Source organism: Trichomonas vaginalis, chromosome IV, assembly GCF_026262505.1.
Source record: "Trichomonas vaginalis G3 chromosome IV, whole genome shotgun sequence".
Classification (NCBI taxonomy): Eukaryota; Parabasalia; order Trichomonadida; family Trichomonadidae; genus Trichomonas; species Trichomonas vaginalis.
The window spans coordinates 14801422-14824199 of record NC_067206.1 but is presented as its reverse complement, the minus strand read 5'-3'; the positions used below and the strand labels follow the sequence as shown (position 1 = coordinate 14824199).

Sequence of the window (22778 nt, the reverse complement as noted above, 5' to 3'; positions counted from 1 at the left end):
TTTTCAATTTTATTTTTCCTTTTTGCTGCTCAATGCAACATCCTCCACCCGATCCTCCATGCGAGGTTGATCAAGCCATAGGATATTTAGAATATTCTCGTTTTGTTATAGCTGCAGAGCTGCATGGTAACATAAGATTTGTCAAAGACCCACAAAAACTATCAATTGGAACAGGAGTATTAATCTACCACCGATGCGAATACGAAGGCTGCCCAGCAGGCTTTAAATTTATTAAAAATTTCGACAATTACATTTTTAAATCTGCAAACTTAACTCATATTCACTCAGGACCACCACCACAACATAAAAATACACCTACAAGTGGTACTTACCGTGCTTGGATTAAAAAATTTCTCATGAATCACGGAAGTCCACTTAATGCAACACAAGAAGTCAACAAAACGCTTGAAATACCTAAAGATCATACTTGTATTCACATGACTATGAAACAAACTGCAATCAATCAATTGAAATATTATTTACAACAAAAAGATCTTATGAGATCTTTACCAGACATATCTTTAAATCAATTTCAATCTTTACAAAACTATGTTAATCAATGGGAAGATCAACATGATGACCTTATTTATTTTGACATTCAAGGTGAAGATACTGATTTTCCAGACAAATTGGTTTTTATTTACTCTGATAATGATATGATCTCTCAAATTCATGAAAAACCACCAATTTATCACTTAGACTCTACGTTTAAATTAATTATTCATGGATTTCCTTTTTATGTATTAGCTACCAAATTTGCTAATACTCATTCTATCCCTTTGTGTTATTTTATAATATATCCAGATAATAGTGAAAATATTTCTTTTTGCTTAAGTAAATATTTTGAAACAACTCACACAGAACCTGAATTTATCATGTCTGACTGTGCACTAAACATTTTCAACGGGATTAGGAATTCATTTCCGGAGTGCAATATCTTTTGGTGCGCGCTACATGTAATACGCGCACTTAAAAAGAATCTCTCAAAGATAAATGATGAAGAGATTAGATCAGAAGTCGAAAAATTTATGAACATTTTATGTTATTATCGTGATTGCACAGAAGAAGATGCTGCAAAAATGTATAAAGAGCACATTATTGATAAAATTCAAGATCAATTGGAATTTAATCAATACTTTACACGTCAGTGGGACATTCATAAACAACAGTGGATAGCCGCTGCCAGACCAAATGAATTAACCGTTGTGAATAACGTTTCTGAATCTTTATTTAAAAAGATAAAATATCACGATTTTGGCTGCGTTAAAAATCAAAGAATTGATGTTTTTGTCAAAAATCTTTTAGAAGAAGTTGCACCCAATTACTTTTATCGTATTAAAAACGATTTACTTCAAACAGGTTTTATTCCTTCAATTAGAATTCGCGAGCCTCGATTGACAGATTATAAAACAAAATTGAAAAGAGAAGTTCAATCACGTTTATACCAAGTATTAAATTTTGTTCAGAATCAAGAAGCCAATTTGAATCCATTAAGATTTTTATTGGAAAATGCTGAAGAAAAACTTTCTCAAATAAATGAGAAGATACAAAATTCAATTACATATTTAAGATCGTTTGAAATTCCAAATGAATTGTTAGATACGTATATGTTAGAAATTAATGAATTTTGTTATAATTCTCCAGGTTATATTTTAGAACATTTCGAAGAATTTTTGGAGGATTTCAAAGAAAAGAATAATTTAATAGACTAAAAAATTTATTATTTTTATTTATTGTGAATTTTAAATTGTCACTTTTTAAGTGTTACTCCCCATTGAAAGTGTCACTTTTTGGGTGTCACTTTTTTTCGGAAATTCTTATATACTCGCTGTACTCGCTGGCAAAGTGCGTGATAGAAGGGAGGAAGCTGAGGGCCGCACTCTGCATCGTGAACAACAAGGACGACGCAGTCATCGTCGACAGGTGTGTTGTCATGATGGTCAAGCTCACGATGGTCTTCTTCGGCCTGAGGCCACCAACGTCGTGGTGTGAGGACACGATCTCGATACAGAATGGCAGTGACAAGAAGCTGTACAACGTCACGAGGAACAGCTATGAGGCCATGTCTGCTGAGAAGGCTTCTATCATGACAGACAACAATCTCAAGTGGCTCATCCCCATGTACATCAAGTACAGCTGACTCATCACAAGCGCTGTGCTCAAGGAGATTAAGCCAAGGAGTGGCAGTGACTTTGCCGGGTTGTCTGTGTACGATGCGAGCACAGGCACGGACAGCAAGCCACAGAAGCCGACAGAAGCACATATCACATTCCCAGAGCGAGCCGCGTCTGGCGTGGTGGATGGGGAAGTCGTCCGCTCGAACAGGATCACGAGGATATACTCCATGGACGAGGTGAGAATGCAGGCAGCGAGGATAGGTGTGAGGCACGCCAACGCAGACGGAGATAGAGAGGACGAGGTGGAGGCAGAACTCATCCTCATGAAGCAGTCTTTCCCCCTCACAGTTGCAACACAGAAGGTGGCAGTAGTGTAATGCATGAAAAATAGCGTGACTTCATTTTTGACAGTTTACAAATGTAAAGTGTTGCGTCCTTAAAAACTTGGAAATATATACATTCATGAATTATCTTGTATATTAATTGAAAATCCATAAAACCCTAACAATATTTTTTCTTAAAAAAAAACTATAAAAATATAAATAAAATTAATCGTTAAATAAAAATATTTGATATTAGAATTTTATTGGAAAAATAAAAAACTTAATATTTTAAAGAAATACTTAAATACTTGAATGTTTTAACTTTTACATTATCATATAGACTCTCAAATTATTAGCCATTTTGGCTGAGAACTATGGTCTGCGAGGTACATGGATAGAATCAGTACCTCGCAGACTATAGTTCTCTATATGGCGCCGAAAATTTTTGGTGAAATGTCGTCGCATTTCACCAAAAATTTTTCGGCGCCATAGGAAGAATTGGAGGGTGTGAGATACTATTACATGCTATAGTACTCACACCCTCCAATTCTTAGCCAAAATCGCATAAAATTTGCTACTTATCTTCAGATTACCTCCCATTATAAAATATATCATTGCTATCTCATCGTACTATACTTCCACCCTATTGTATTTAAAAATATAAAATTTTTTGATAATATATTTTTATATCTTGAATTTTCAAGCAATATATTCACAGATAATATAATGGGAAATCTATCTCAACCTAGCCTTAAAGTACCAAACTCCTGCTTGCATTCTCACTCACAAATATTAAACATCCATCTCCAAAAAACTAAATTCTTCACAATTTTTTTTAAAATTGAGAACATAAAAAACGTATGCATTCAATAATTTAAGATACTAACAAATATTACAAACTTCAAAATATCAGATAATAACGTTTTCCAATTAAAAAAATATCATTTTGCTTTTCAATTCGAACATAAATCTTAAATATTTTTAATTAATATCTGATTTACAGCATTATTATCCATTTATAAATCTGACAAATAAATGATAAAACCATCAGAAATAGTGTCACTTTTTGTCAAAAGTGAAGTCACGCTATTTTTCATGCATTACACGTTCCCATACAGCGTAACAAGACAACGAAACCAAAAGCAATGGACATCAAACAGCAGATAATGCGGGAGGTGAGGAAGGATAGACCTGTATCCACTTCTGTGCTCGAGATGTACTTCGACAAGCAGTTCATGGAGGAGGAGCTCTTCAGGAACAGACACGCACTCGAGACAATGACGTACATGTTCAACACATACGGCGACGAGATGGAACCCCATGTGAAGTACGTCATGAAGAGCCTTGAGTTCATGATAAGGCAGCAGAAACCACTGAACACGAGATCGAAGAAGTAAAAAATTAAATTTTTATTATGTTTTTACACACTCACACTGCCATTCACATGTCGATCATGTTGGTGGATGTTGAGAACTGGTAGATGAGGTTGTTAAGAGAGATGCACCTTGTCAGTACGTAATCGGTGCATTTGCCGTTGTTGTACACAACATGCTCGTTGCCCAGTGCGACTCCAACAATCTTGGACGGGCTGAAGACTTGTGCACCAGCGTCATGTAGAAACAATAAGAATTACCGAAAAAGTGACAAAACATCAAAAACAGGGAGGGGTCTCAATTTTTATTACTTATATTATTTAACAATATTTATATAAATACTCTTTATAATATATTTTACAGGTCAGGTATGAGGGGCTTCCAGGGGCTGCGCCCCTTCTAGCCCTAAGAATTTTGCCCAAGACCCAAGAGGAGGACCGAACCCCAGCCGACCAGCCGGTGACAAAACCAAAACCGTTGTTATTTACATCATATTAATGATGTCACTTTTTAAATGTCGCTTTTTGTTTCACTTTTCACAAATTATATATGTTTTCACGTTTTGTCACTTTTCTGTCACTTTTCGGGTAAAAACATTTTTATTATTATATATAAATGAATTTTACAAAACCACCGTTACCGTTCTTTGGAAATAAGAGTAGATGTAAAGATATTATATTGAGAGAACTTAAGAAACTACCGAATGGTCTAACATTTGTAGATTTGTTCGGTGGAAGTTTCTATATATCCCATTTATGTCATACCGTATTTCCTGACTCAAAGATTATATGCAATGACTTCGACAACTATATGGACCGTCTCAAACATATTCCAGACACAAACAATATATTGAAAGAGTTAAAAGAAAAGATACCTATAGGTAAGATGGAACGTATACCATTAGATAAGAAAAATATTGTGAGAGAGGTTTTGAAAAAAGCAGAATATATAGACTGGGATAGTATATCTGCTAGACTATTATATAGTGGTGCTATAAGAGTTCATGACATTGAAACACTTATGTCAAAAGTTTTATATCTTAACTATACAAATGTTTTCAAAGAGGACATAGAAAAATATATTGAGGGTATAGAGTTTGTGAGATGTCATTGGACAGAGTTGTATGAAAAATATAAAGACAAGGAAAATGTTTTCTTTATAGTGGACCCGCCGTTCTATAACACATGGGATTTTCAATACCAAGTAGACTGGACTTTGAGAGACTCTTTAGAAACTTTAGACGTTATACATAACCATCCATGCTTTTACTTTACATCCGATAAAAGTGGTTTGGAAACCGTTATGAGATGGTTAGAGGACATACATGACTATGAGTTTATATATGACAAGATAGAATATGAGAGAGGTCCTATAAACTGGAGAAAGTGTCACAATAAAGAAATTTTATTAGTAAGTAAATGTGGTTTGAAATAGGACTACTTGTTTTAGGTTTTTTCCATTGTGTCATTTATTTATTTGACGTGGCAGAAAAATACAGAGAATATGAAGATGAACCAATGCCTGCAAATGTTCAGTATATGTACTCGTAAGAGATATTTTTATCTAATATTAAATGGACGCACAGAACTTAGCGAATGCACAGCAACCTGGACAACCAAACCCAGAGAATATTCCAAATGAAGTTAGAATACAAACTGCAATGGCAAACTATGGTCAAGTGCCAACAGATGTACAAATGCAAACTGCCATGTCAAATGACGCTGCGTTAGGTTTGCCACCATGGTATGCAAATATGAGATGGAAAGAGTTTTATACAAACCCTGAAGTGGGATATAAACAACTTTATGCAGATGACGCGAACACAGGAGTTGACCCAGAATATGTTTTCTACCAGAGGAGAAACAGAATGTATGAGCTCCAGTTAAAGAATGCTATGGAACTCAACAGGAAACGTAAGAGACTAGGCGGACATTAGATTTTTACATATAGTAAAATGGGTTTCTTCAGTAAGATAGGAAACTTCTTTCGAAATGTTGGAAGAGGTATATGGAATGGAATAAAATCTGTCGGAAGAGGAATTTGGAACGGAGTCAAAAATATTGGTAAAAGAGTAGGTCAGTTCGTTGGTATTATACCTAAAGACCCTGAACCAGAAGAAAAGCTCCTGTTATACAACAGCCTGAACCTGCACCACAGTCTAGTTGGCAACCAAATCCAACACCTCAACCGTATTAAAAAATTATATTTTTACCGTTCGATAGTAGTTGTATATGAAACTAAGTTCTAAGTAAAACGCATGGTATAATGGAATTATTCTTTTTTCTTCCATCTGTAGTAAACCATACTTGAAAGTCTGAAATACTTCCACTTGGTGGTTCGTATAACTTTGTAGGTTTTTCGTAAAAAGTCATTTGCCAAGCATAAGAAAGAGTTTTGGGCGCCAGAAAATGAAGCATGAACAATAATAGCATCTTGGTCGAAAATATTTTCATATGTTCCATTAGGGTTTTCGACTTCATAATAGTCCGGGTGTACTGGATATGCTGCAGGCTGATTTAACATCCTCATAAATCTATACCATGCCAAGTTGTTATATTTTGTAGAAATATAAACGTTTTCTCCAAGGTCTTCTATTTTATTGATTTTAACAGTTGCATTTTTCCTGTCATAAATAATATCGAGATGGTATTCTCCTTCGTCAATGTTATACTGGTTTGCATATTCAATATAGATATCGTTTATTTTTTCTTGAAAAGCTTGAAGAGTTGTTTCTAAATTTACAAGCAAACTAACTTGTAAAAGTTTTCCCTGTTCAAATTTCTCATACATACGTTTTTCTTTGTTATAGTATCGAACTTCAAAACCGACCGTAAATGGGAAACCATGTATGGCTTCTGAAATGAACTTCATTCTACGAAAGCCAATAGCTTTTGTGACAGATGGGTCTCTTAGCCATCTTAATGGGTAGTCAAAACGATAGCCTTCATGCTTTACGGTCTCTGTCTCAAACTTTTGACCGACATTAGTAAAAAGTTCATCTAATGGTTTAGTTGTAGCAACTCTTGAATTTTCTTTTTCTATTGAAAGCATATTTTATCTAGAATAAAAATGTCGAAAGATATTGCTTCCATAAGAGAAATACAACACAACCGACAACTCATTATGCAAGCTCTAAATAAGAACACAACAAACTTTTCAAACTATTCTAAGATATCTGAGTCATTGAAAGAAGGAAACTTAAAACTGACATTAAACCCAATGACAGATGAGTTTCTATTTCAAGACAAGAAGAACAATACTGTCTGTATAAATCCAACAAAAGGAACTTTAAACGAGAAACCTATAAATGAACTTCTTTTGAAAGCAGATGTTGACAACAAAGCTGAAAAAGAATATGTCATTGAAAAAGTTCAAGAAGAACATGACAGAGCAGATGCAACATATGCAACAAAAGAGGATGTTGAAAAGAAAGCTGACAAAGAAACTGTAGATATGTTGGCACAAACGGTTTCAAGTCATACCAGAGGTTTAATGGAAGATAGTGTCCATTTGCAAAGACTTGACATAGATGTTTCAAATAAAGCCGACAAAAATCATACACATAACATCTCTGACGTAAATGAACTTCAAGAAAAGTTAGATGACAAAGCTGACAAAGAAACTGTAGATATGTTGGCACAAACGGTTTCAAGTCATACCAGAGGTTTAATGGAAGATGGACAACAGTTGAAAGAGCTTGAGAAAGGTGTTACAGAGTTAAGGAATACAAAAGCAGACTCGAAATGGATAGCTGGATATGTAGATGCAACAAAAGAATATATTTTCGCATGGACAGAAGGAACATACCAACAAAAATATCATACACATAACATTTCTGACGTAAATGAACTTCAAGAAAAGTTATATGACATTATGCATCTAAGACAGGAACTCAATGTGCTTAAACAAAATTTGCCGAATCTTATTTACCCGGTTGGCTCATTATATGTTTCAATGAACTCTACCAGACCAGAAGTAGTACTTGGTTTTGGAACTTGGACTCAAATAGTCGACAGGTTTTTGTATTGTGCAAACTCTTCAAAGGAAACAGGTGGAAGTAAAACGATTTCAGGTGAAAATCTACCTGCACATAGTCACTACATAGATTTAAGTACATCTCAAGCAGGTTGGCATAAGCATAGATATTGGGATTGGTCAGCAATGACAAAAGGTAAAGGATATGATGTTAAAGACGACGTTAAGTTTGCTATAAATTGTTACTGGAGTAACACTGAGGGAGGAGGAAACCATACACATCGCGTTACAGGATATACGCAAACAACGGGACAAAGTAAAGAATACATGCCACCTTACATGACAGTTTACGCATGGTATAGAATTGCTTAGTCGTCATTTTCAACTTCTTTAGCATATTCGTCAGGAGTTGTCTTATATTTGTTAGGAACTGTCTTTGAAAGTATACCACCTTGAACTTTGACAAGTTTGAAACGAGGTCTGGCAATAGTAGTTTTATCTTCTGCTTGCAGTGTGTACATTTTGCCATGTTTGCCTAAAACTTCATAATATTCTCTTGTATACTTTCTTCTATTTTTACGAACACGAATGTGAGTACCTGTCGGGTTCCCATTGTTGTCATAGTCAATAGTATTTTCATATGGGTCGCGTTTAGGTATTTCTATTTTTACTTTGTCACCTTTCTGAAGTTTGAAGCCCGGCATTCTTTCTTGTTTGTCTCTTTTGACTAAATTATTAAATATATAGTCTTTCTCTAAGTCAGGGTTGTTTTTCATTTCTTCGGGGGAGTGGTTTCCCAAACCTTTTTGTTTACGGTTATTGTAAATATTTAAAACTTGTCTCATCTTTGCCATGGAGAAGTGTCTATATTTGTCGTCATATGACATTTCATTTGCTTCACCACCTTGTGGTTGGTTTAAGTCTCTTAACATTTTTATACAACCGTCAATGACACCAAGAGCAGAATGGTTTTGGTCGACAATGAAATATTGGTTTACATTTTTTGAACGCAGATAGTTTTTTACATCATCTGATTTGAAAGAACTTTCACAGTCAGATGTCAGTTTTGTTGGATGGTATTTGTCAACGAATATTGTCAAAGCAGTTTTCACATCTAAAATATTTTTGGACCATAATGGTATGGCTTCACAGTATCTTGTGTTTTGACCAACAAATATTAACCAGTATGGTGGTCCATCTTTCTATACTCTCGGAATGTTTTCCAAGATATCCATAAACCAAGCATTTGGTGTTGAACTAAAGATTTTTACCATGAGTGCTTTCTTTGTCGCTTTAGAAACATAGGGGTCCTTGTTTGGATTCGTCATTTTTTATCCTATAAGAAATGGGTTTATTTGGCGCATTAGCAGGAGTTGCATCCAGATTTTTGCCCGCAGTGGGAACAATAGCCAGAGGTGTATTTGGAGTTGGAAGGAAGATTTTGAGTACATTAGGTATACTTAAAGAGAAAGCACAACCTATTATACAAACTGTACAGAAAGGTTGGGATGTAGCACGAGATGCAACAAATCTTATTCCAAATCCTGAAACAAGAGGAAAAGTTCAAGGATGGATGGACAATGTAGGAAGACAAGCAGGAAACTATTATAACAAAGCAAATGACTACTATAACCAAGCAGGACACTATATGGACCAAGGTGAAAGATTCTTTAACAGAGGATATAACCATGCACAACAGTGGGTAAACAATAACCAACCTCAACCGCCTCAAACGTGGGGAATGTAAAGTTTTTTACTGAGATGAAATGAACAATACAGCATTGAGACAAATGGGTTCAAGATGGATTTGTCGACTTCCAGCAGTTACACACGTGTTTGTCAAGTTCTTCCTATACCTCAGGAAGTTTTAGACCGACTTAAAAAACCTAAACAACCAGTTGAAAACAAACCAAACTAAAATTTTTTACTGAGATGAAATGACCGAAGAAGTTGAAACGGTAGATTTGACACCACAAACAAAAAGTTCAGAACCATTGTCAAAACCTGTCAAAGAACTTACAGATGAAGAGAAAAATTCAATAATAGAAAGTGCCAGGTCTGGAAATACAAACCCTAACTACAAAGTCACTTTTCATAAAAATGGAACGGCTAGTATCTCAAAAAAGAAACAGACTCTCACAAATAAAATATTGAAGTCTGAAGGAGCTTTCGAGACAACAGATGGAAAAGTTTACTTCACTGACCAACAGTTCATTATAGAACATCTCATTGACTTAGAGTCGAAATATTCTAAACTTTACAACAAACACAAAAAGTTGAAAGGAAAACAAAAACAAATGGCATATGATATTTATGAAGATGTTGACGACACAACTGTTCCTGCAAGTGAAGTAAAGTCAGAGGAACCGAAAAGTGACGAAAAACCGATAGAAGAAGAAAAACCAAAAACTGAAGATAAACCAAAACCAAAGTTTAGTTTCCAAACTAAACCAAGTCAACCTTCATTAGCTGGTATGGGTTGGCGTCAAAGACTTATGGCAGCAGGCGGTTATGTTAAGTAAAGAAAAAAAACATATTTTTTTATTTTTATAAAAATGCCCCATATAGAATCGATAGAAAATCTGCTAGAATAAAAGCAGAGTTACAAAGATATGGTTGGAGAGTTTCGAAGAAGTTTAAATATAGGAAGGGAAGACCCATAAAAGTCTATGACAAATTGTCTGGTCTTCGCTACGAAATGGATTTGGAAACAGCACGTGCCAATTATCCAAACAGACTAGAGAGGTTAGAAGAAGAACGTCTTATGGACATGCCTTTCGATGTTAGTGAACCTCAAGTTGAAGGACACGACGGCTTTGCCAGATTCTACTGGAAACATGACGAACAATTGCATCCTTTGAGAAGGAAAAAAGGAAAAGGTGAAGACACACATGCTCCCATGGAAAGAACAAGATATGCATATGAAAAGTACGTGAAGTTAGAAGTCAAATTACATCTGGTCGAACCTTTACAGTAAACTTTGACGAAGGAAAGAACAAAGAAGGCTTCATGGGTGTACTTGCTGCAATTCAAGACGGAAATAAGAAAGGACACAATCTCAGATTGACCATAACAGATTTGGATGGTCACATTTACTATGCACATGGCAATGAACAAACAGCCGCAAAACTTCTTGACGCTTTCAAGACTACAAAGAGAGAACAAATGGTTGACTCCGACTCAGACATTTTGAATGCAATTGAAGGAATTGCAAGTGTCAAGTTCGAATGGTACCAACCTAACCCTCAAGCAGTCAGACAACATGCTGGATACTTCCCGTTCATAAATAAGTCTGACATTGACTTGACAAGGTATGGAATTTACAATTCAATTGAAACAATTGTCAATGAACCTTGTATTCTTACATGTCTCAGGAACTCTGGTCTTGTTACAGATGAGAAAGATGAAAGTATCTTGAGTCATGTGTGAAGACAAGGTACATTCTCAGAGGTCAATTGGCAAAAATTGCACCGTTGGCAAATGTCAATATCCGAGTCCATACCTACAGCTAAAGGTTCTTCACATGACGACTATGTTGTTGAGTTCAATTTACCATGGTTGAAGATTGTAATTGTCCACAACCACTTCATGTTGAACGAAAGTCTTACAAACCCATTGTTCGGAAAAGGCAAGTGCAACATTGTCAGAGCTGTAAACATTCTTTTCGAGAAAGGTTTGTTGGAACCAATTCCCAGATGACAAGCTGACAGAAACTTTTGTACCAAAAGACGAAACAAACTTTTCATTGTTAGCAAGACCAAAAGTTGTTCCAGACAAAGTTCTAGTACAAAAGAAGTACACAATTCCACAAGGGGTTGGTATGTTCGGATACCAACCTGAACCAGAAGAACTTCCAATGAGGTTGCAAGAACTTCAAGATGCTATAAACAAACTTCCATTGAGACATCCAATTGACGTCAAATTGTATTGGAGAGCATCTGAGTTAGGTCAGAAGGTTTTATATGAAACAGGTTGCTTCGACGACGTTTATGAGATAACAGGAGAAGTTTCTCAGAAGATAAGAGACTCACTTGAATTTCCACAAACTGGACCAATTGGTTGCGACAAGTTCGACTCAAACGAAAAGATATACTATGTCGACCTTAACGCTGCATACATGAGGTTTGTCCAATATATTCCGACTGGAATTCCAAACGAAGATGGTGAGTTCCCGTGAAGGAACTATACAGTTGGAAAAGTCATACAACAACTGTATGATATTAGGAAAGCTTCAAACCCCAAACTTGCAATGACACTCAAATTGCTTATGAATTCGACATGGGGATATTCCATTAAGAAACCTCAAGAGATGAAGAGTAAACATTATGAGAAGGTCGACAACTTTGTTGAAAGGTTTTCTCCTTTTGTTTTGAAGTACGAATTCACTCAAGGTCAAAGTGGCTTAGTAACCACATTAAAACCTATTGTCGAACATTGGTCTTACCCTCAGTTCGCAAAGGCAGTCCTTGACAACTACAATGAGTTCTTCTCTGAAGTCAAATCGAAAGTCAAGGTTTACTATGAGAACATTGACGCACTCATGACGAACGAAGAAGGATACAACAAACTCATTGAAATGGGTTTAGTCGGTGAGAAGATGGGTCAATTCAAATTGGACAAAATTTTCACCGAAGTTCATGTCCTCTCCAAGCGTAAGTACTGGGGTGTTAAAGAAGATGGTGAAATAGTTAAACATTGCATGAAATAAAAACGTTTTTATTCGAATTTGAATTAAAATGTGGGAATTCTTGGGAACGGGAAAGGCTTATTTACTTGAGGAACAGGTAAAGGTGGTGGAGGTGGAGGTGGTGGCAACCAGTCCATTTTATATTCCTTCCTAGCTAATTTCCGTTTAATTTCATGGTCGCCCTCGGAGTCTTTGAATCGGACAGGTCGAGTTACACCATTCTTGGTCTCAAACTCATATATAACCTGTTTGTCTGTATTTTCGTCGACTATGGCACGAGACACGAACATTGACAAACGGACAAAAAGTGTCATTTCGGATGGTCAAGCAGCCAATCGCATTCGAGCACTTCGAAGAAGCCTTACGTTCCAAGGGAGAGGGTGTCTGGTGCAAGGCAGAGGTCATGAAACTCTACGAGCAGTACATCCTCAATGCCTGGGAGGACAAATCGTCCTTGAATTGGCAATTCTACCAACTCCTCTGGGACGACCTCCTACGCAACTGGGATAACGAAAGAGCCCAATTCAAAGGTCGGGAACTAATTTTGCAAATTACCCTTAATTTAACATACTTATCCAAATAAACACCTAAATTTACTTGGGGTTTCCCCTAAAATAAAATTTTTTTACTCTTAGAACCACTCGAGGTTCTCCTTACGGTTGTTGAGCTTGTCACCGTCAATGTGTCTGACCTTCGTCTTCTTGCCTGGATTTGGAACCCATTGAATTGCGACAAGCTTGCCCATGGAAATTGAACCGCGATTCCGAAGGTTAAGGTTCAAGTGTCCCAAGTTGTTGAGGACTGGGGTAAGAACCTTGCCGGTCTCCCTGTTGCGGATTTTGTATGGGTAGGGTTGGGAAATTTCGTAAGCGTCATCGGCAACAAGGGTTGCCCAAACTTCCTCTTCTTCGTGTTTCTCTTCTTCCTCTTCTTCCTCTTCTTCCTCTTCTTTGATAATACCTTCGGCAATTCTGTGTTCACGAATTACGGTGTTGGAGGTTCTGTCCTTTCCGAGTGCCGCCCAGATGGTGTCAATCTCTTCGAAGAAACGGTAGATGAGTCGGGCAAGGTTTTGGTTCTCTATGTTGTATTGGCGCAAGGTTTCCGCGAAATCGTTCAGGACTTTCTTATTGGAAGCTTGGTTCGTGAGGACTTCGACTTTGAGATTGGTTATCTCTTCCATAAGACTACTTTGGAGAGTCTTAATGGTGTTTGACAGATGAGCGTTCAATTGGGCAATTTGAATTTGAACTGGGCGCTTGTCTGTCAACCTTGAAAGGACATCTGCCATTGAGTTTGGCTTCGGTGCTTGTTCGGACATCGAAAAAATGAAGTGGTTTGAGAATGACGGTTTTACTTCAAAAAGCTTGTTATGACAGTTATGTCATACAACAAGTTTAAAATAATATCTTGTTCTTCTTCTGAACGTTTGTTGTCTCTTCCGATAAAAGTTTGGAACATGAGAACCAAAAAACGTTTTTTGAGATTGTGGAAGAGTTCAGGCAAACGTTCATATTCCGGATATGTTGGGAGCAGTTCGAAACATCTGAGCTGACTTTCGGACAAAATTGGGACAATGTCAACAAATTCATCTTTGGTCGGACTGCTTGAAGGTAAGTCCCTTACATGTAAGTAGCTCTGGTAAAGTCTTCTCATTTCTGCTAACTTTTGGAGTATAGCTTCGTAGTTTAGAAGTTTTAATTTTAAATGTCTTATTCCACTCTTGACATCTAAACGGTAACTATCCATGAGGTCAAGAGTAGCTTTGGTAGCTTTAAGTGGAGCTATCTGTTCCTTGACTCCTGCAATTTTGGTTGCAATTGTGATTTGAGCTCCTTCAAGTTCGCCGTCTATGTCGTTCTCAACGTCTTCAACTATGGCTTGAAACTCTTCATCGGTCCATTGAGATTGGTATGGGACGAATTTAACTTGCTTCATTCAAAAAATGAAAAAAAATGTTTTTACTCTAAACGTTAAGGTTTACTGAACTGGTTGGATGTCGCCTTCACAGGTTATGTAGAACGGCTGACCCGAGAAGTGAAGGAGAGACTGAATTGCCAATTTCATATGGGGTAGGGGGTTCTCCTTGTTTGGTATTTTTATCCAAGGACGTTTGTTTAGGAACTTAACAAGAGCTTCTCTTTTGGCGTCCTTTATGCCATCGTAGGCTGTCCCGTCTGGTATTTGAATTGGAATTCCAGTCGAAGTCTCGAGCTGAAGTGTAGACCTTCCAGAAATAGTGGTGAACTTGACCTTGGGCTTCATTACCCTGCGCAAGTACTGCTTAACAACTTCATTTATCTCTATAAGGTAAATTGCCTCGTCAAATCCTTCTGGCATTCCGAGTCCTTCCATCCGACAGGAAAATATTTTCCCGACAACTGGAAAAAATTTTCCGGACAAAGGGAAAAATTTTTCCTTCCGACAGGAAGAACTCTTCAAGTTGTCCGTCTGTAAACCATTCAAATTTTCGAAAATTGAGAACTTTTTGGTCGAACTTCAGAAAAAGTTTTTCCTTCCAACAGAAAAAGTTCTTCCTTCCGACAGGAAAAGTTCTTCCTTCCGACAGGAAAAATTTTTCCTTCCGACAGGACACAAACGGATGACTGACGTCCCACCAACCGAGTCCATTCCCAAACCAGAAGAACCGAAAGCTGCAAAACCACAACAGTCTCCTCAGCAACCTCAGTTCCAGCAAGTACCTCCGAATTACTACCAATTTCCACCTCAAGGTTACTACCCACCACAAGGCTTCCCGAACTACCCTCCTCAGCCTATGCCTTACTTCCCCAACCCTTGGTTGTTCCAGCAAGCTCCACCCCAGCAATTCCAATTCCAATCTCAATCGAAGAGAGACCAAGACTTCGAAGAAGGCCTGAACCGCTTACGCAAAGAGTATGCTACAGCTCCAATGGAAGACGACAGGCTTTCAGTCTCTTCCCTAAGGTCGACCAATTCGACTCGTACCACAGATTCGGTTCGTGACCGTGAAGACTACCTCAAGCAGTCTGAGAGACTCTTCATCCTACAATCATTTACAGTTGGAGCTCTCAAGAACATGCGCAATTACGAAGGTCAGACACCAGCTGGAGACCGCAAAACAGACGTACTCGCAAGAGCCGTCCAACTGGTCAAGACAAAGACTGAGATAGTCGACTTCATTCTTGCAGCTTGCCCATACAAGTAAAAAAATAAACAATTACGAGTTAAACTTTTTATTCTTTCTTTTCTGAGTTGTTTAGAGCTGGTTTCTCTTGTAGGAACCTTTCGTACTCTTCCATGGTCATGTAATTGCGAATTTGGTACGCAATTCCAGGTTCGTTGTTTTTGAACCTTATGTATGTAACGCTTCCATCCTCCTCAGGGAAGTAAGCTGCTAACATCTGACCAAGTTTTCTCGGTGACTCGGAGCTCATAAAAATGTCACTTTTTAAACGTTAAGTTTTTAGTCTTATTTTACCCTTTGTTTACCCTTTGTTTGTCAAGGTAGTATTGGAGTGCAATTTCTCCAAATTCTCTGTGTCGGAGTTCTTCAGCATTTTCCAAGGTGTACCTGGAGAACTCAAAGAAGTTGTCAAGAAGATACTGCCATGCTGCCCTTCTGAGTTCGTCGGTATTTTGGAAGTGTTGCACCTTCGAGTCTTCGGACATGAAAAAATGACACTTTTTCTATTAAACCGTTTTGGCATTTCTCATGAGTGAGTATAGTTCTGCCGAACCATTGGAAGAGAAGAAGTACCCTTGCTGGCAAAAGACAAAAATAGTTGCCTTAGTTGTCATTGCAATTGTACTCGTAATTGAATTCATTGTACTTCTCTTCACGTACCTAAAACTCAGCAATGGTATTTGCTTTAAGAAGCTACCATCTTACTAAGACTAAACACTTAGATTTTTCAAGCTTGACTTTTTACAATTTGAATTTTGTTGCTGAATTCAGTAAAAATAATGTTTAGGTGAAGAGGTGAGATCTCACCCGTTTTTTCACCCTCGTGAATTTTCATGAATTTTCCCGAAATAAAAAATAAAGTTAGTTTTATTTTATTTATTCTTCATTTTTTTGTATGTAAGATATGATTTCAGGGATTTTTTTGACGAAGTGTTAATGTTCACTTCGTCAAAAAATAACAGTTATCTAATGAAAAGTGTCATTTTTTTCATTTTTTTTGTATTTGACAAGAATGTTTAGGGTAGAAGGTTAGATCTAACCTGTTTTCTACCCTCATTTCTACCCTTTGAATTTTCATGAATTTTCCCGAAATAAAAAATAAAGTTAGTTTTTATTTTTTTTTTTTTATTTGTATGTAAATATGATTTCAACAATCGGCACAACAACAATTCAAACAACAGCACCAAACTCGTTAGTTATGAATCCTACGTCAATGTTAGTAGAGATGAAAAACTTCATTCCTTCTTCATATACTTTCGAAACAAAAATCCAGAAGATAAAGCAAGAACTTTTAACAAGTAATTTAGACTGTAGTGCGAAAGATGAAACAAATGAACAGTATCTTTATGAAATGCAGGACATTATTGACCATTTGCCTAAACTACCTGAAATTCAGCAACAAAAACTCACTATTCCTGAATTTGACGAAATTGAAGTCAAAGCAACTGACTCAGTAGAAATAAAGAAGTTCATACGAAAGGTAAACTATGAATTCCTTGGTTTTCATTGCAACCATAAGGTTATGGACAAAGATTGCGATATGGTATATAAGAATGTTTCTGACATATATAAATCTGAAGAATTTAAGACCTACGACAACTTTGTTTCGTTAGTTGCAGAATGTGTATGGCAGATAAGAGATAAAGATAGAAGAGGTAAGGTATGGAACGAACAAATAAGACCCGCTATGTTTGAGATGAAGAGAGCAATTGACGCCTTAGTTGTTTTAGCAGGTAAGGTTTCAGAATATAACGCAAAAATGAACCCGCAATGTTCTAAATGTAAAGCAGCAATTAGGAAATATAACTACTCCGTCAAAGAGATAGAACGTATGCGAAACGACTATGCAGACTTAAAGAAAGAAGCAGAGAAGCCGGTAGAAAATAAAATGGACATGTTAGAATTTCTGAACAAAAACTATCCAACAGCAGAAGATTTCCTTCTATCTGACGTCAAGAAGAAGTATAAAGAAACCTTCGGCATAGTTAAAACTTTTGACATACTGACAGAAGAAATAGAAGCTACAAAACTGTTTAGGATTTCAAATATACATCGTACAATTCATGTAAAACGCTTGTGAAAAAACAGGTGAGAAAACGGGTGAAAAAACGGGTGAGATCTCACCTCTTCACCTAAACATTATTTTTACTGAATTCAGCAACAAAATTCTGAGTAAAATGGCATAAGATTGCTTCCCTCGGAAAACCGAGAGAAGACTTACCGCTACTGAAAGAAAAAATAACAGAGTATTTTGACAACTTCAAACAAGCAGAGTAAATGAACCATTTATTTTTATTGACTTTTTACAATTTGAACTTTGTTTGCGTAGATATGAATTCTGAAAGAAGTATGAGGGTCTTGTATGACTTTATACTTCTCCCATAGTTCATGTCTGTCAAACTTACCTGCCATGGACTCTTTCATAAGTTCCATGAAATCGTCTTCGGACAATCCGGGAAAAGTATAATGTCAGTAAGTATTCTCTTTACATCCTTACTTAAACTCTTGGCTGTCTGTACACAAATGACAACTGAGATGTTAAAGTGTCTGAGCTTCTTAAGAATTCGACACTATCTTGTTCTCTGTTCTTTAACAAAGGATGAGAAGCAAAGTCATCTAAGATAAGAAGACATCTATGAGGGTAAGTCTTCCAATCGTAAGATTGCAATTTCTTCGAAATGTATTCTATCTCTTTCTGTTTGTTTCTGAAGTGTTTCTTCTCTAATATTCTCTGCATTTCCTCATTAGGGTCTTTAAACTTCGAATTTATATACTCATTTATAGCATTATACTTCAAAACTCTTCTTTTACTTACTTTATCCAATCTAACAACTCAGTATCCTTATACATACTAACTTAGACTTCTTTATAATATCTTTGAACGAATTGACGGTTTGGTCAAATTGACCAGAAGTCAACAAATAACAACTAACTCATAGAATGGGTTCTTCTCATCTAGTTCTTGTTGTTGTGCAGCCATTTTAAGATAAGTGAAAGTCTTACCCGACCCAGGTGGTGCAATTAGACCTGTTATACCATTCTGAGCAAATAAGAACTTGTCATGTATAGGCTTTATCTGAGCATTTTCTAACTTCCTCTTGTTCTTGTTTAAAACATTCTCAAATTTTTTGTCAATGTCAGCAAACTTTTTTTCTAACATATTTTTAGAAAAATTAAAATTTTTATCTTTTAGAAAATGTCTAGCGATTTCGCTATCTATATTCGAGACAACTTTTGACAGACAGCAAAACATCTGTCGACCATAAAATCTTACATAGTGTAAACAAGAAAGGGGAATTTGTTCTAAAGTTCTGTTTCTGGGAATATGACAAGAACCATAAAACATTAAGCAGAGCAGTCTTAAAATTTGTCAATGACAGACTTGTTGACAGAGATGACGCCGATTGGAAAGATGAAGTCCAACAAAAGTTCTTAGAATGCAAAGAAGACACATGCGCTGTTCTTGAAGATGAAATAGAAAACAGAATAGATGAGCTATTAAAGGACAAAGAACTTTTACATAAATATGGTTGCGCCAAATTTGACATAACTCCACCAGAAAAGAAGAAGAGAGAAAAGAAAGAAAAGAAAGTAGAAGAAGAGAAGAAAGAACCTGAACCAGTTCCAGAGAAAAAGAAATTTGACATGTAAAAATAAAATTTTATTTTTAGAACATTTCTGGGTCAATGTCAATGTTCTCTTCCTCTTTAGGAGTAAACACTGGCTTAGACTCTAAAATCTTTTTACCCAATTTACCTTGAACTTCAACTATCTTAGACTCATAATATTCATAGTCGTCTGCTTTCTTTGGTTCATAAGGTATAACAAGTTTGTATGCTTTGCCTTCTTTAAGGTTTGAGAACCTTCTGTCAAAACTTTCTTTGACTGCTAACAAACCTTCTATGTCTAAGTCTTCAAATTTCGCACCATTTTTAGTCACAATAGCAAACTTAACTGGTTCGATGTTCCAAACTTTGCTGAATGAAGACTTTTCAAAATGGTAGAAGTAAACATTCAAACATGTGAATGGGTCTAGTTCTTCTTTAAGTCCTGACATGTACTTGTTTACTGAGATGAATTTTTTCATCTTTTCTATCGGATAAAAAAATATTTTTGTTTTAAATTTACTCAGAAAAATTTTTCTTTGTATATACACCATTCTGAACATCTAAAAGACTTTTGACATTTGCCAAGAATGTTCGTTTAGAAGCTGCCATATAACCATATTCTTGACAATATTGTTTATACGAATCGTACAATGACCTTTCATCTAATGACACAAAGTCAGTTTCATCTATGAACAGTTCATATACACTCTTGTTTGCTTCTAACAATGTTTGTCTCTCTTCGGTATGTGGAATTTGTCTTGGATTGAACTTAGAAATATCTAATGTCATAAAGTATGAGAACAAGTGGTTGTAAAAGTCAGATGTCAAAGTTTCTGCTAAGTCGTCAAAATATTCTGTATCTTGCATATGAGAATCTGACGTTCTGACAACTACATATCTTCTGTCAGAACTTTCTAACTTCATCGGAACAACATTGTTTGAAACCATAATGAAGTTTGCAACATTTTCACAAACTCTTTGGTCTTTATACTTTCTTTCAACAACTCCAACTTTGTCTGTTATAAGACTCTTCAAAGCATCTGAGTTCAAAACTTTTGTTGTATCTATACTTTGAAGTTCATTGCAAACTATAAGTTTCATATTCTCTATTGAGGAGTTAAATTTACCGCAGATGTTTTCTAAGTTTGTCATATTCGGATTCGAATAACCTTCTAACAGTTTGCACAAGATATCTGTAAAGAATGTGTTCTTACCTGTTCCTTGTTTTCCAATTATAATGAGAGCAGTTTCATTTTTAGCACTTGGATGTTGTAAGATGTTTGCAAACCAACATAAGATATACTCATAGACTCTTTCGTTTCCATTGCATATAATTTCTTTGACATGGTCTAACCAAGCTTCTATAATATTGTTCTTTCCATTCTACTTGTTCGTATTTATATCCAGTGAAGATAGAATAGAAGTTTGGAGAAGGTGTATAGAACTTTATACCTCGAACTGAAAAATCTTCTAACTTTGACAATAAGATATCCCAAGCATCTAACATCTTCATTCCAACTTGTACAACTTTTATTTTCTTAAGTTTCTGTCTACATTCTTGTTCAGACACTATTGTTGCTCTTGGTTTGTTAAAGACAACATCCCATTCTTTCATGACATAACATTCTGGGGCAGAGTCAACATAAATGACTAAACGTTTCAAATTCTCGACTGCTTTGTTATAGTCTCTAAATGGACACATATTTCTGAATGCTTGGAAGTCATAAAAATCTGAAACATCTATTCTGTACATTTTTATAAAAATAAAAAAATATTATTTTTTATTCTTGACTTTGTTGTTGCATTTGTTGCATTTGTTGTTCTTGTGCTATTTGTTGTTGAAGTTGTTCTTGTAATACAATACTTTCACCAGTTGCATCTTCCAATTCGAAACTTTCTGCCGTCATTGACAAATACATAGGACATAAAAGTTTTACAGGAACAAAGTTTGCGTCAACTAATTCAACGTTATACTTGCCAAAGTGTTTGAGTTCACTAAGGTTGAAAATTCTGCATTCGAATGAACAATAGGCAAACCAGCAGAGAAAGTATTGTTTATACGCATAAGTATCTTTTGGTCATAATAGTTTCTGTCGACATTCGAATAACACTTTGAACCTAAGTTTGAAACAATATATAAGATTGGTGTGCTTAATGTCAATGGAATAGACATTCCTTGTATGACACCTTTTCCTGTTATAGGAAACTGTTGGTAGTAAAAACCAGAAATAAGTTTTGTATTATAGCTCATATCGTTTATAGTAAACTCAGTCGGACATCCAAACATAATGAAACCTGCTCTAGTTGCAGCACATGTTACACCCGTCCTTAAAGTATTAAATAAGTCAACAAAACCTGTTGGTGGTATATCTGAGTAAGTATCTTCAAAGGAGTATTTTTTACCATTCACAACAATAAAGTCTTCTGGTGTCAAAAGAGCAAAACAGGCTTTAGTCGTCATTGTGTTTAAGGTTAGTTTACAATATCGTCCTTGAGGACTTTGTAAGTTTGTTGTTATAGAATTATATGACTCAGGGTTTTTAGTCGTAATAGTATAAACCATTATATCTTCTGCCATTTACTTAGCAAATAAATTTTAATGAAATGTTGTGGTCGTCAAATATTTTTATAACGTCTGGGAAACTATATTTTAAGTTCAACGTTTCACCTCCTTTCATAACGTATATCTTGTCAATGACATTATATGAAACACCACAGCAACTAATGTCGGGTTCTATTTCTTTGATGTTTATATCGTCTGCCTCTGTCAAAAGTTTCAATAGTTCTTTCAAAACTTCATGAGGTGCAATGACATATGAGTTCACTTTTACAGGGTTGTGTTCGACCAAGTTTAACATTATACCTAAAGCTTGACAAATCTTCTCCTGAGTTTGAAGTTTGTCTTTAAGTTGTTGGTAGTCGTTTCGAATATCTGCAACAGAACTTAAGTCTCTGCTAACTTCAGGATATGTTGGTTGTTCTTTTACAGGAACAATTGTTATACCATCTTCGTCTTCGTATGGTTTCCCCACTTCAACATCTCTGTCTTTGACATTGACAATAACACTTTGACTGTTTGTTTGAGTTGGTGAATTTAACTTCACATCTGCCACCGCCATTAAACCTTTTGAAACACTTACGCTTCTATTTTTCGGAAATGACATTTTACTTAGAATAAAAATATGGACGTATTCGAGTATCTCTTTCGAATTGAAGCAGAACAAAGTTTATACACACAAACAATACAAATACATTGACAGAATAGTTCTTTACACAAACAATGGAAAATGTTATAGAATAGCAGTCTTTGCTGAACCAAAATATTTTCATAAAGCAAAGAAAGTTGGTATAACTGAAATGGTGAAAGTTCTTGAAGCAGACAAAATATAACTTCAAAACTGACGATATTACTAAAGGAAAGTTTATAATACAATATTATGTCAAAACTGGCGTACTGTCAATATTTGACGGAGAGAAGTCAGTTCAAGAACAACTTACTGACCTGCTGCCAAAATCTGCTCGATGGAAG

General features: G+C 35.9%; 18 protein-coding genes and 6 pseudogenes across 24 annotated transcripts, besides 4 other annotated features; 12 read left to right on the top strand and 12 right to left on the bottom strand.

Annotated features, from left to right (window-relative positions):
- Nucleotides 1-1764: part of a mobile genetic element that runs on past the window's edge.
- TVAGG3_0094190 (zinc ion binding protein family) lies at nucleotides 1029-1712 on the top strand (the record flags this gene model as incomplete). Its single annotated transcript, XM_001290317.1, has 1 exon — nucleotides 1029-1712. The coding sequence occupies one exon, from the start codon at nucleotides 1029-1031 to the stop codon at nucleotides 1710-1712; it is 684 nt and encodes a 227-aa protein (XP_001290318.1).
- Nucleotides 1765-2617, bottom strand: TVAGG3_0094170 (annotated as a pseudogene). Its single transcript has one exon — nucleotides 1765-2263. A coding segment is annotated over exon 1 (499 nt).
- An 881-nt stretch (nucleotides 2618-3498) lies between these two features.
- TVAGG3_0094160 (uncharacterized protein) lies at nucleotides 3499-3902 on the top strand (the record flags this gene model as incomplete). The annotated part of the gene is made up of 1 exon (XM_001293014.1): nucleotides 3586-3837. The coding sequence occupies one exon, from the start codon at nucleotides 3586-3588 to the stop codon at nucleotides 3835-3837; it is 252 nt and encodes an 83-aa protein (XP_001293015.1).
- Nucleotides 3903-4056: 154 nt separating this feature from the next.
- Nucleotides 4057-4084: a terminal%2Cinverted (terminal inverted repeat of MuDR-2/MuDR-2B_TvMULE3 transposon ID:TVAGG3_0094150).
- Nucleotides 4057-4174: a mobile genetic element.
- Nucleotides 4175-5386: 1212 nt separating this feature from the next.
- Nucleotides 5387-5749, top strand: TVAGG3_0094140 (uncharacterized protein; the record flags this gene model as incomplete). Its single annotated transcript, XM_001326110.2, has 1 exon — nucleotides 5387-5749. One exon carries the CDS (start codon nucleotides 5387-5389, stop codon nucleotides 5747-5749), a length of 363 nt encoding a protein of 120 aa, XP_001326145.1.
- A 222-nt stretch (nucleotides 5750-5971) lies between these two features.
- On the bottom strand, nucleotides 5972-6610 carry TVAGG3_0094130 (annotated as a pseudogene). Its single transcript has one exon. A coding segment is annotated over exon 1 (639 nt).
- A 668-nt stretch (nucleotides 6611-7278) lies between these two features.
- Nucleotides 7279-22778: part of a mobile genetic element that runs on past the window's edge.
- TVAGG3_0094120 (uncharacterized protein) lies at nucleotides 9134-9535 on the top strand (the record flags this gene model as incomplete). The annotated part of the gene is made up of 1 exon (XM_051222551.1): nucleotides 9134-9535. One exon carries the CDS (start codon nucleotides 9134-9136, stop codon nucleotides 9533-9535), a length of 402 nt encoding a protein of 133 aa, XP_051107537.1.
- TVAGG3_0094110 (phage tail repeat-like family) lies at nucleotides 9945-10310 on the top strand (the record flags this gene model as incomplete). Its single annotated transcript, XM_051222550.1, has 1 exon — nucleotides 9945-10310. A coding segment is annotated over one exon (366 nt), but the record flags the coding sequence as incomplete, so codon positions are not given.
- Nucleotides 10407-11053, top strand: TVAGG3_0094100 (annotated as a pseudogene). The gene has a single exon. A coding segment is annotated over exon 1 (647 nt).
- Nucleotides 12181-12496, top strand: TVAGG3_0094090 (annotated as a pseudogene). Its single transcript has one exon. A coding segment is annotated over exon 1 (316 nt).
- Nucleotides 12520-12765, bottom strand: TVAGG3_0094080 (uncharacterized protein; the record flags this gene model as incomplete). The annotated part of the gene is made up of 1 exon (XM_051222549.1): nucleotides 12520-12765. The coding sequence occupies one exon, from the start codon at nucleotides 12763-12765 to the stop codon at nucleotides 12520-12522; it is 246 nt and encodes an 81-aa protein (XP_051107535.1).
- On the top strand, nucleotides 12795-13058 carry TVAGG3_0094070 (uncharacterized protein; the record flags this gene model as incomplete). Its single annotated transcript, XM_051222548.1, has 1 exon — nucleotides 12795-13058. One exon carries the CDS (start codon nucleotides 12795-12797, stop codon nucleotides 13056-13058), a length of 264 nt encoding a protein of 87 aa, XP_051107534.1.
- Nucleotides 13210-13796, bottom strand: TVAGG3_0094060 (uncharacterized protein; the record flags this gene model as incomplete). Its single annotated transcript, XM_051222547.1, has 1 exon — nucleotides 13210-13796. A coding segment is annotated over one exon (587 nt), but the record flags the coding sequence as incomplete, so codon positions are not given.
- Nucleotides 13829-14413, bottom strand: TVAGG3_0094050 (uncharacterized protein; the record flags this gene model as incomplete). The annotated part of the gene is made up of 1 exon (XM_051222546.1): nucleotides 13829-14413. One exon carries the CDS (start codon nucleotides 14411-14413, stop codon nucleotides 13829-13831), a length of 585 nt encoding a protein of 194 aa, XP_051107532.1.
- Nucleotides 14456-14727, bottom strand: TVAGG3_0094040 (annotated as a pseudogene). Its single transcript has one exon. A coding segment is annotated over exon 1 (272 nt).
- On the top strand, nucleotides 15078-15662 carry TVAGG3_0094030 (uncharacterized protein; the record flags this gene model as incomplete). Its single annotated transcript, XM_051222545.1, has 1 exon — nucleotides 15078-15662. The coding sequence occupies one exon, from the start codon at nucleotides 15078-15080 to the stop codon at nucleotides 15660-15662; it is 585 nt and encodes a 194-aa protein (XP_051107531.1).
- TVAGG3_0094020 (uncharacterized protein) lies at nucleotides 15691-15891 on the bottom strand (the record flags this gene model as incomplete). Its single annotated transcript, XM_051222544.1, has 1 exon — nucleotides 15691-15891. The coding sequence occupies one exon, from the start codon at nucleotides 15889-15891 to the stop codon at nucleotides 15691-15693; it is 201 nt and encodes a 66-aa protein (XP_051107530.1).
- TVAGG3_0094010 (organellar and viral DNA polymerase type B) lies at nucleotides 16783-17295 on the top strand (the record flags this gene model as incomplete). The annotated part of the gene is made up of 1 exon (XM_051222543.1): nucleotides 16783-17295. A coding segment is annotated over one exon (513 nt), but the record flags the coding sequence as incomplete, so codon positions are not given.
- Nucleotides 17329-17721, top strand: TVAGG3_0094000 (organellar and viral DNA polymerase type B; the record flags this gene model as incomplete). Its single annotated transcript, XM_051222542.1, has 1 exon — nucleotides 17329-17721. One exon carries the CDS (start codon nucleotides 17329-17331, stop codon nucleotides 17719-17721), a length of 393 nt encoding a protein of 130 aa, XP_051107528.1.
- Nucleotides 17949-18801, bottom strand: TVAGG3_0093990 (annotated as a pseudogene). Its single transcript has one exon. A coding segment is annotated over exon 1 (853 nt).
- TVAGG3_0093980 (uncharacterized protein) lies at nucleotides 19023-19292 on the top strand (the record flags this gene model as incomplete). The annotated part of the gene is made up of 1 exon (XM_051222541.1): nucleotides 19023-19292. A coding segment is annotated over one exon (270 nt), but the record flags the coding sequence as incomplete, so codon positions are not given.
- TVAGG3_0093970 (protein of unknown function, DUF4108 family) lies at nucleotides 19309-19728 on the bottom strand (the record flags this gene model as incomplete). Its single annotated transcript, XM_051222540.1, has 1 exon — nucleotides 19309-19728. One exon carries the CDS (start codon nucleotides 19726-19728, stop codon nucleotides 19309-19311), a length of 420 nt encoding a protein of 139 aa, XP_051107526.1.
- Nucleotides 19766-20350, bottom strand: TVAGG3_0093960 (Poxvirus D5 protein-like family; the record flags this gene model as incomplete). The annotated part of the gene is made up of 1 exon (XM_051222539.1): nucleotides 19766-20350. The coding sequence occupies one exon, from the start codon at nucleotides 20348-20350 to the stop codon at nucleotides 19766-19768; it is 585 nt and encodes a 194-aa protein (XP_051107525.1).
- On the bottom strand, nucleotides 20724-21002 carry TVAGG3_0093950 (uncharacterized protein; the record flags this gene model as incomplete). The annotated part of the gene is made up of 1 exon (XM_051222538.1): nucleotides 20724-21002. A coding segment is annotated over one exon (279 nt), but the record flags the coding sequence as incomplete, so codon positions are not given.
- TVAGG3_0093940 (protein of unknown function, DUF4106 family) lies at nucleotides 21832-22368 on the bottom strand (the record flags this gene model as incomplete). Its single annotated transcript, XM_051222537.1, has 1 exon — nucleotides 21832-22368. The coding sequence occupies one exon, from the start codon at nucleotides 22366-22368 to the stop codon at nucleotides 21832-21834; it is 537 nt and encodes a 178-aa protein (XP_051107523.1).